The sequence below is a fragment of the Dasypus novemcinctus genome, chromosome 26 (genome assembly GCF_030445035.2).
Source record: "Dasypus novemcinctus isolate mDasNov1 chromosome 26, mDasNov1.1.hap2, whole genome shotgun sequence".
NCBI classification, from domain to species: Eukaryota; Metazoa; Chordata; class Mammalia; order Cingulata; family Dasypodidae; genus Dasypus; species Dasypus novemcinctus.
Window position 1 is genome coordinate 7,884,122 of NC_080698.1, and position 12,097 is coordinate 7,896,218.

General features: G+C 34.9%; 1 protein-coding gene across 1 annotated transcript in view; it reads right to left on the reverse strand.

Moving 5' to 3' along the window:
- The window catches only part of SETD2 (SET domain containing 2, histone lysine methyltransferase), a 130,215-nt gene that overhangs the window by 75,916 nt on the left and 42,202 nt on the right, over positions 1–12,097 (reverse strand). The window contains exons 4-8 of the mRNA XM_071212047.1: positions 11,267–11,398; positions 9,149–9,277; positions 6,672–6,795; positions 3,971–4,048; positions 2,232–2,329 (exon numbers count right to left, since the gene is read on the reverse strand). Coding sequence (XP_071068148.1) covers positions 2,232–2,329; positions 3,971–4,048; positions 6,672–6,795; positions 9,149–9,277; positions 11,267–11,398 — 561 coding nt within the window. The remainder of the gene's footprint in view (positions 1–2,231; positions 2,330–3,970; positions 4,049–6,671; positions 6,796–9,148; positions 9,278–11,266; positions 11,399–12,097) is intronic.

Consider the following 12,097-nt stretch of genomic DNA (forward strand, 5'->3'; position numbering starts at 1 on the left):
GCAGCTCTTCTTCAGGGCACACTCCTTGCATCTGGGGCTCCCCTATGAGGGGGACAGACACCCCTGCATGGCAGAGCACTCCCTGCACACATCAGCACTGTGAGTGGGCCAGCTCACCACACAGGTCAGAAGACCTGGGGTTTGAATCCTGGACCTCCCATGTGGTAGGCAGATGCTCTATCAGTTGAGCCAAATCTGCTTCCCACTATATTGGTTTGTGAATGAGAAATCATCTTGTACACCGCACTGGCCCTTCAGACCCAGAGTTGATAGAAAACTAATTGAAGAAAAAGGAAATTACTTATTGTACCATTTTATTGTCAACTTTAACTTAAATGTGGCCCAAACAAAGGAATGGGTATGAGGCTGGGGAGGGAAAGGCAGTGACACAAGGCTACTTATAGTTAAGATTATAAGAGATGGGGGTAGAGCTCATTGACAAGAGCTTAAAAAAACCACCTATGCTGAAAAGGAAAACAGAATTAGATCAAGTATTTGCATATGAACACATAACATTTTTATTTCTTTTTTTCAAACATTTTAATATGGAAAATTTCAACCATATTAAAAAATAGAACAGTATGATAACTCCATCATTGAGTCTCAAAAATTATCAATTTATGACCAATCCTTTTTCATCTTATACTACTATCCATTGTCTACCGCCACACTGGATTTTGAAGCAAATCCCAGATATATCAATTCATCTATAAATATTTCAAGATGCATCTTTAGATTGATTTTTTTAAAACCTAACCACAATATTATATTAAAATTACTACTTAATAACATTTAATATCAACTAAATGCTCAAAATTTCTTTAGTATCTCAAATACTTTTTAACCAATTAATTTATTCCAAGTAAGGTCTGCAGTTTCACCTTCCATCTTTGTTTCTCTTGCAATTATTTAAAAAACCAAGTCATTTGTCCTACACGGTTTCCCAAAGCCTGTATTTTGTTGACTGCATCCCTGTAAGTATCATTTAATTTGTTCCTTGGTTTCCTGTATCTCCTATGAATTAGTAGTTAAATCTAGAGACTTGATCTAATTCAAATTCAATTTCTTTTGCCCAGACTATTACAAAGGAAATATTACATTCTTCTATCAGGAAGCACACACTGGTTGTCATTTTTTGTGTGATGTTGGCAGTCACTGATAACCATTGTCTAGATCCATTAATTTACCAGGGGTTGTAAAATGATGATACTATTAAAACCTTATCTACTAACTGTGGTATCTCTATAAAGAACTTCCTCTCATCAACCATCTGATTTACTCTGAAGTAAAAATCACATTGGAAAGGCAAGATAATTACGTGATTATTTTTGTTTAGATTTTCAATATCATGAGTTGGTTCCCATCAATTATGACTAATGCAGTTTTCTTTTTAAATTACCATTAAAACTCATGGGTTTTACATAAAGTGCTTTAAACCACTGCAGTTATTATCCTTACTGATACTTAAATGTTAATAATTTTGAACTGTCTCACTTTTGTCTGGTGAGAACTTATTCAAGCTAGTTCCTGGATCCCTTTAATGTGAATCTCCTAACCTCTTTAAATGGTTTTGTGGTATGAAAGATATTTCAGGATCATCATGTTCAATTCCTGCCTCAAACTTGAAATCAGCCCTTTCTCCATTCCTTTTAGTGGGAAACCAAAATGTAAGTATTAACAGTGTTCATTGGTACTGCATCAGTCATTGGTTTTGGTGGATAGAACTATAAAATAAATTATTTTTAAGACTATAATACTGTATAAAGGAAACAAGATTAGTCATCAGTTGATAACTGTTTATGTTGAACAACTGATACACAGGGAGTTACATTATTTTTTCTACACACACGTGACATATCAATAATAAAATGTTTTTTAAAATTATATTAGAAGTATGATTATATAAATTATATAAGCAGGAAGTTCAGAGGAAAATTAGGTAGTTTCTGTGCAATATCCCTTAGTAGACAGGAGTATAAGACAGTAGGAAAAACACAAAGCTAGAACAGTACACTATAGGTTAAATATAACTTCTAAGCAATTCACATCAAAATTTTCTATCTAGGGGAAAAGGTGTAGCTCTGGGGTTGAGTGCTTGCTTCATATATAAGATGTCATGGTTTCAATTCGCAGTACCTCTTTTCTATAAAAAGTGTGTGTGTGTGCGTGCACGCGCGCGCCTAGCCTATTTCTCCATCAGGAGCTGTAAAATAAGTAGAAACATTACTTACCCATATCTTTGGAACTGATAATCAAATGTTAACTCTGAGCCTGAAGGAACCAGTTTGGTGGTAAAAAAACCAACCCGTAGTTGTCCATTCACAGTCCACTGAGATGTTTTTGAAAGAAAAGAAAAGAAATAAGAAACTTTTTCTTAGTAAGGATCATTATCATCTGCCTTAATTATACATGTGTCTCTTCAGGCAATATGGTTTTTTCCAAATAACAAATGGAAATTTATTTAAATAAACATATTTAAGCGATACTCTTATAGCTGACTACCAAGACTACCAATGAGATGTAACTATATCTGTAAGTAATGTGTCTCTAATAAAAATAACTGCTACTTTATGTTTTGTTAATACACATTTCCATACAGTAAAGATTCATTTGTACTAAGAACAGACAACTGGGGAATGCTTATTACCACAAGCAAATTTCTATTACCTTTACTATCTTAACTCAGGTGTTGAGTAATCATTTTCTAGCTACCCATTCTAATGGAAAGAAAAGGTAAGAGGGGTCTGGAACGATATACTGATGCCAGAAGTTTACTTTCATGAAGCAGTGGTTATACAGCTGAATGTATAAAAAGGGAGGGAGGCATCAGACAGATGCATAAAATTCCTGAATTAAAACTGGGGCAGATACAACAGAGTTATCATTCCAGAATGTGGAAGCAAGTCAAGTACTAGAGAGGCCCAATCCAAACCATTCGCATCTGGAATTGACAAAAAAAACTCAGCCTTAGGGAGATGAAGGGACACAGTACAGCTGGACATGTGACCACTAGCTGTAGGTAGACTAGAACCAGAACTTGGGTTAAACAATTACAGTCTGGGTTCACCTAATAATTATACTGCTTGGCCACACATAAAATCTATTAATGCACAGATGAAAGGGCAAAAAATATCCAGAAATCAAAATCACTATTTCAATATGAGAGAGAATCATAAATATGTACTTTTCTGGGGGGTGGATTCAAAGTAAGAACCACTTTTCTAATATATATATTACACATATTAAAAAACTCAAAACACAAATTAGGAGGTAATAAGAATATTATCTCAAAATGTTACATCAAAGGCAACAAATGGAATTATCAAGTGTCAACATGTGCCAGGCAGAGTGACACAAAGATAAGGAAGACCCAAAACCTGGCCTTGAGGAAAAGCACTGTACCCACATATAGGCCACACACCCAATTAATTCCTCTCATTTGTGGCCGTTCAGTTCCTTATTAGTGTTACTAAAACAGTCAGATTTGGCACCTAGGATAGGAACTGTTAGACTCTGAATATAACAGTATACACCGAACTTTATCAAAGTTATATTGTCACTTTAGCACTTTTGAAATAATATCTAAAATTAATGGGAAAGGAGATGTGACAAATAAATGAAATGTGGATTCCTGAACTGGATTCTGGACCAGAAAAATGAATTAAGGGGACAGCTGAAACATCTGAATAAAGTCTTCAGATAAGTTAATATTATTTCATGGATTTAATAATTGTATTATGGTTATGTAAGATTTTAACATTTGAGGAAGCTAGGTGTGAGAACTCTGCTGTTTCTGTAATTTTTAATTAATCTAAACTCATTTCAAAGTAAATTTTTAAAAAAATAAAGAATTGAAAAAAATTGATTAAAAAATAAAATCCATAGGTACCTTTAATATAAGATCTAAAATTAATGGTCAGAACAGCAATCCTGAACAAATATCCCAAATTCTAAAACTACCTCTACTTACTTTTTGAGTCTCACAGTTTGGTTCACAGCTATGATTCATGAAACGAGAGCAATTTCCTTTCTGAGTGGCATCTATTATCTGGGTAAAAGGGGATAATTTAAGAGTTAAAAAAACAAAAAAGGAGACTTAAAATAGTCATCTATTTTTGCAAAGAAAAGGCATTAAGGCGAATTTAATACTCCTTGCCTCTTCCTGATTTAGAGAACTCAATCATATACATCAAAGTGACAAATATATGAATACTATCTCTGTTAAGATCTGCTAGCTATAAACATTTTACCCATAGACAAAATTATCAATGTCTCTCCCATTTATTTTAACTATTTCTTACATCATTTACATTCCAATCTCACTTTGTGTGTGTAAAACTTCATTTTAACGTGCATGCTACACCACACTGCAGTAGCTCTCTCAAACTTGAGCAGGTAATCCAAATCCCTTGGAGAACTTGTTACAACTCTTGCTGGGTGATCCCCAGAGTTAGATGCAGCAGGTCTTGGTGTAGGTCCCTAGAATTTGCATTTCTAACAAGTTCCCAGGGGATGCTGATGCTGCAGGTCAGGGAAACCACACTGAGAGCCAGGGCCAGAGATTGTTGTTTTGCAGTTCAAATGTCATCTTTCTCAATATATAATGGAGAGAATATTAAGAGGCTGTCGAATGTATCCAATTCCATCCATCTGGATTTTACAAAGGAGTAGCACATTGTTTACATGGATAATTTCTCCTCCTTACTCTTTTCTCTTTTAAAACAGGAACTTTCTTTTCAATTTCATTAAATTTGACCATTTCTCAAGATAACCTTTCATACTTCCTTTTCCATCCATTTAACAGGAAAAGGAGTGAAGACAGCAGAACTTTTCCAAAAGGTTTCTCACTTAACTATGTATCTTTATATAAAAATCTCAGCTGAGTGTAGCACACAGCAGGCCTTTAACAAATATCACTATTTAAGAACTGTTTCCAATCAATTTGTGGTAATTACATAAGAACTTAAAGTGTCAAACATCCACCTCAAGAAGGTATTGCATGTTCCAACATTTTCCAATAGTAAAAAACTTTCTGACTGAAAAGAGATTATAAGTTTTCTGGATAATTTCCAGAAGAATTATTAAATCTTATAAATATGCAAATGTGTTATCTGTTCCAAGAAAAGAGTTGAGTTTAATAAATGGCTGTATTCTTTATGTAATATGACTCAATCTCTGATTTATATTTTCATGCAGTCAAATATGGAAAAATATATGAGCTAACCTTGGCTAAAACACTCATTTTTACATCTATAACCAAGAAAAATATTTCAACACACACTTACAGAACATTTCCTGTAGTAAGCATTCATTATTAATCTCTGCTACATTCTCTACCTAATTCCTAATAAACAATATCCCATCATCACCTTTCAAAGATTCATACTGTTTTTAAAAGAAATTCCCCTTGTTTTTTACCCTTCCACTTTTATTATATTACCAAAGGTATTCTTAATAGTCAATTTTTTTCATTGAAGTAGTGCATTCAATTAAAAAAAAAAAAAATCTATGCTTCCCCTGCCATACACAGCTGCTCTTCTGTTTCCATCTCTCTACTTGTAGTCTTATACATGCAGTATCACCCATATTTGTATTTTACACTAGGTTTCACTATGTTATACAGCCTTATGTTACATTTTTTAGTCAAACAGTTCAATAGGGTAAATTAAGGGAAAATATATACCCAGTGACTCCAGGCCCACAGTGATCCTTCCCCCTAGGTTCTTCAAGATCGCAGTGACTCCTAGACCCTTTCGGGATATCCATAAAGTTAGAACTATTTTCATCACAATATTAAGACATTATTTGCCCTTTTCACTCTTATTCTCTACTAAGCGCATGGTGCAGTCTTCCAGTAGCTACATGATGTATGGTATCCTCACAGATTGAATGCAAAAGCAAATGAGAACCCAACTAAATTCTATTAAGCCAGACACCAAAGGATATTTGTAAAAATCTAAAATAGTGCCACAGTTATCACCAAAAGAAAAATTTGGGGGTGGGAATGATTATTTTTAAAAATGACTTAGGCATTTTCAAAATTTCTCAGTTTCAATTTTTTTTAAATTTGTTTTTATTTATCAAGCCCCCCCCCCCCCCGCCTTTGCGGTTTGCTTGCTGTCTGTTCTGTGTCCATTTACTATGCATTCTTCTGTGTCTGCTTGTCTTCTTTTGTTGCATCACTTTACTGCACCAACTCTCCACAATCAGCTCTCTACCTTCAGCTCTCTGCAGGTGCGGGCCAGCTTGCCTTTATAAGGAGGCCCTGGAACGTGAACCCAGGGTCTCTCCCATATGGTAGATGGGAGCCCAATCAATTAAGCCACAGCCGCTTCCCTCAGTTTCAATTTTTAATACAGAAAATATTGTTAAATATAATCTGCTGAAACAAAAAACTCTTTGGAAGCACTCAGTAATTTTTAAACATTTTAAAGGAGTCCTGAGATATAAAAATTTGAGAAACTCTGTTCTGTGCATTTAAGAAGCAGGTAAGTTTATGCTTACATGAATACCTATACCTCCCTCTCCCATCCTTTTTGTAAACAAATAGAAACAATACATACTTTTCTGCCCCTAATTTTAATAGTTTAACCCTTAATCTGTATCAATGATCCTTTTAAATGGAACAATTTCCAGATCTGTGTCAAAGCAGTTGCACCCATGCTGCTCACCTCATCATTCTTCAGGGCCATGAAATAGTAGTGGATGTTTTTGTTTCTTGCATATTCTTTCACACGGGCTTTAAACTCTTTATGATCAAGTACCTCTCCACAATATTCTAGGACAAAGGTGTTCCTGAAAACAAAATGAAAAAATAAATAAATAGCATTTCCTACCTAGGAGGTATAAGGAAAATATATACATCCAGACATAAATAATGCATTTTTCAAAATATTGGAAAGAGCATAAATTTGATATTATCCAAAATATGTATATAAAATACCTAGCATCTAACCAAAGTTAATTTCCTTCTCTTAACACTTTCCAAGACTGTTGATTCCAAGTTTGTATGATTTATACACAACACCCAAATACATATGCTTGCTCTAACTAGGTTTTTATTTTCTTTAAAGATTTATTTATTTATTCCTCCCCTCATTCTCTGTTCTCTAGGTCCATTCGTTGTGCATTCTTCTGTGTTAGCTTGTCTTCTCTTTATGCAGTACCGGGAACCAATCCCAGGACCCTCCGGAATGGGAGAGAGGTGCTTAACCTCTTGTACCACCTCAGCTCCCTGGTCTGCTATGTCTCTTAATCATCTTTTCTCCGTGTCTCTTCTTGTTGCTGTGCCAGCTCTCCACACAGGACAGTCCATTGTGCAGGCCAACACTCCTGTGAGAGCCAGCATTCTGCTTGGGCCACCTTGCCTTCATCAGGAGGCCCAAGGATTCAAACCCTGAACCTCCCACATGGTAGATGGGAGCCCAATGGCTTGAGCCACATTAACTTACCTAGCTAATTTTACAAACAAACATTCAAGTTATGTTTAAAATATCATGAAAACAGTGATTCAGGGCTAAGAAACATCTCTGAAGAAGTTTGGACACACTGAAAAAGAAGAGGGTTTTTTAAAGTTCTAGGGAGAGGGAAGTAGATTTGGCTCAAGGGATACAGCATCTGCCTACCACATAGGAGGTCCAGAGTTCAAAACCAGGGCCTCCTGATCCATGTGACGAGCTGGCCCACGCACAGTGCTGACGCATGTAAGGAGTGCCGTGCCACGCAGGGGTGTCCCCTGCATAGGGGAACCACACAGGCAAGGAATGCACCCCATAAGGAGAGCTCCCCCATGCAAAAAAAGTGCAGCCTGACCAGGAGTGACACAGCACACACGGAGAGCTGACGCAGCAAGATGACACAACAAAAAGAGACACAGATTCCTGGTGCTGCTGACAAGGATACAAGTGGACACAGAAGAACACACAGCGAATGGACACAGAGAGCAGACAACTGGGGGGGAAGGGTAGGCAGGGAAGGGGAGAGGAAAAATAAATCTTTAAAAAAAAAAAAGTTCTAGGGGGAAAAAAAACAAGAAATAAACATAGCGACCTTTTGTCTTCCTTATTCTCAAAGGTCTCTAAGGATGTTAAAGGTCAAATCTAATACCCTTTCTCTGACCAAATTCTCTATTACTTCTTTCTAGCATTTATCACTAATCGCAATTAAACCTTCCCCTCAGCTTCTTTCCCTACTGGATACCCTTAATTATTCTTTCCTTGGTTATTTACCTATTCTTCTTCATTGAAGAAATTAAATTCTCAGTCCTCTTCTTCTCTCTTTAGTCTCTAAAAGCTTACTCTCACCAATGATTTCTACTGTTATCTCAACGTAGACAAATGCCTCACTCTACTCTTCCCGATGTTCTGACCTGAAATAGCCTGCCTGGCAGTCTTGTCTTCTCCCCTCAAAGTAAACATGTCCTAATTCTAAAGGCATAAAGAGATTTCTTTTAAATGTAAAAGTATAAATCATTTGCATTTGTTCACAACATACTGACACAGTCAATATACTTACTCATTAAAGGACTAAACTATCCAACTGAAAAAATGTAAACTCGCTTTGTTTAGAAAATAAAGCAGTAAAAACCAAATGAACAGGGGAGCGGGTAGCTCAGCGGTTGAGCGTCTGTAACCTATGTACAAGGGTCCAGGTTTAAGCCTGGTGCCTCCAAAAAAAAAAAAAAAAAAAGAGCAAAGAACAGTTAAATAGCCAAACTCGAAACAGGATTAGAGATAATTTGTAGTGGATAGTCATACATTATGCAGCCATCTATATTTTAATAATCAAAATCTGATTATTCATGGATAATCTGAAAAGTCAAATTACTATCTTAATAACCAATATTTAATTTTCCTTTTTAATCCCTGAGGCTTAATATCTTCTATGTAATTGTAGAAGAAGGATCATAGGATTTGAGGTCCAACAAAAGTCACAACTGACAAATAGCTGGTCTTTGTACACATAGAAGAGTTAGTTGTTTTTTTTAAGTTCCTTTAAGAAGTGGAATTTTTCTTTTAAGAATCTGGCTATCAAATGTCATTCTGCACAAGCATTATTAAAGCTCAGTGTAACAGAAAATTATTTTCATACAAAGTATCTAACCAAGTTCAATGGCAAAATGAAGTAAAAGGTGACTGAAACAACTTACGAAGGAAGGTCTCTGGCAGCTCTTAAGCCCCAGCCTTTCTTTTCTGTGAGTATGACTTCCACATCTGCATGCTGTTTTCTCTGAAACCGTCTATTAGAACAATAATCCCCATTTGGACACCGAGAAGAACTGAAATGAAAAATGGAAAAAAATTAATTCTTTAAAGTGGAAAAGGACAAAAAATATCTCTAGAACTATTTATTCTCATATCTTTACAGCATAATCAGCATATGTCTAGTTTACCCCCAAAAGAGCCTTCCTCAATTTATTTCTTTCCATCAAGATGGGATTCCTGATAACTGAGTATCTATATTGTTATTTTGAGAGATGATAATATCCACAATTCAGCCTTGTCATCTGGTCATCACAAGAAAGAAAGGCTTGTCTCCCAGGGTATCTAGGACACACTTCCCAGGCTGCTTGAAGTACTCAGAACTCTGCAGGTAATTTATTTTTTTTTCAGTGCACTTTTCCTTATATTCCACTCCAGTCAACATTACTTTGGTCTTTTGAATGTAGCTAACATTTCAAATCTACATTTGAGAGAAACTAAAGTCATTAAACATGTCCTTGTTGGGAATAAATGCAAGATAAAATAGAAAGACTCTTTTCCCATGGACCCTATAGTATATAATAAATCTGACAATTAATTCTTAATATTCCAAAACTGGCAGATACAAAACAAAGGGTTTTAATATCAATTATGACAACACTAGATATTACACGTTTATTTCTAATACATTATTATTTATTGCCAAACCAGAAGTAAATAACATTTTTATAGATATTCAAAGGACAGAGGATTCACTTTAGTATCAGGTAGTCAAGGAAAGCATTTAGGAGGGAGTGGGATTAAAGTAGAATCTCTAAGATTACATAGGATATACATAAATAAGAGAGCTGGAGATACACCAGACCGTGTCTATGTGTAGAAATAGGAAACAAGGTCTATATGGGAAAGGAGAAAAAAGGAGGTAAGGAAAACTAATAAGAAAAGAAGACAGTTGGAAGATGGAAAGGCAGGCTGATGCTATCCCCATGAAGGGCTCTGAATACCAGGCTAAATTCAAAAATAATGCTGAGGTCAGAGAACTACTAAAAGTTTGAGGGTAGGAATAACATGAAGAGGGAAATTCTGTACTTCAGATTTGTTTAGCAAGGTTGGCAGGAAAAGCCAGAAGATTGCAGACAGGAGGAATAGCAGTAGTAAATTAGGAGATTAGTTCTAATCCTAAATCTCCTCTTCTCACGTGTCGTACACTGTCATCTCTACTTTTAGTCTGGATAGAGGAATATCAAAAATGTTTTCTCTTTTTTATTGTTTGAGGTATATATACTACACTTTTCCAACACTAAAACATAAACAAAACTGAGCTTTGAAAAAGATTATTAATATTAAAAATAAGGTACCTATACTATAAATTACCTTAATACTCGTCCCACGTTAAACATAAGGATATAAATTTTCATTAAACAAACTGGTAAAATAATCTATCAAATATTTTTAAATGTAAGGATGCTTACTATTTATAATAAAAAATATGGAAGCAAATGTAGCTCTGAATAGGTCTTTGAAACATTTAATTAAACTAGGAGAAAGGCAAAGGCCAAATATACATATAGGAAGAGTCTATTTCTATATATAAAAATAGGAAATATCTACCTATATTAGTATATGCACTACAATTTTTCTGAAACAATACTAGAAATAGAGGGTTTGAAATTTAGGAAAGAAGACATTTTACTTTTTGACTTTCTGAAATCTTAGGGCTATCACATTTTATAGTGAAACCAAAAATAGCAATATTTGCCGCCCAGAATACAAATGTTACAGGAGAGAAATGGAAGGAAACTGGAAAAAAATTAATATTGCTATGTTAGCATTAATAATAAGGTTACTTTACAGCACACTTACGTTGTGCCAGCCACTATCATCTAAGCAAGTGAAATTTGTCTCCTTATAAACACCTGTTTATTATATAGCCAGACATTTTATTGCTTATACTTATCCATAAGTAGGAGAAAGGTTAAGTTTTACTCTTTGTTAATTATTCTTTTAATATTTATAAATATTGAACAGAAGGGTTGAACAAAAGCAAAGCATTCTAATTTACTTACCATTCAATCATTAGGAGACGATTAAGGCAATCTTCCCCGCATGCTATTTCACCTTGTGCTCTTTCATCTTTAGAAAGAGGGGTACACTCACACTGCATTCGTTTAATGTCCCGATGGGATTTATTCTTCTTTCTATTGGGTAAAATTTTATAAATACTGGTTAAATAAATCTTGTGGCCAGGATACAATATATATCACTAAATATGTGCTAAATCTTTATTAGTTTCATAGTTAATGATTTTTGTTAAGTCATCTATTCAAAAGGAAAAAAATATCTAATCACTAGCACTTGTAGAAACTGAAAATATAAAGAACTGCACTGTAAAAAAGAGGAGAGAATCAATCTTATCTCTGGTAGTTGGGAGGATGAGATGAGTTCAAGTCTATCATTTTGTATCTCAGGCCTTACCTCCTAGTACAGGTCAATTAAACCTTGGATTCTGAACAATTTCAAGTCCTAATAGTCATTTGGGCTCACAAGAAAATAGGAAAACTCAAAAATTTCAAACAATGATGTAGCTGGCTAAAGTAAGTTAAATTTTAGAACCTGAGTTTGCATGCATAACAAATAATAGGTGAGGTACAAGGCTGATGATGAAAAGGCTAAAAAAAAAGAAGTTTTTAATTAAGAGTTTTAACTCAGCCTAATCTTTTAGAGAATCATTCAGTAACATATCACACTTATGTAAACCACATTTAAAAGAAAATAGAATGATTTAAAAACAGGAGGGAGAGGGGGAAGGAGGGGAAGCAGGGAAATGTTTCAGAGGACTCATCTTTCCCAATGCAGACAAACTGATTTTGGAGAAGGGAAATTATTCAAATAGGATT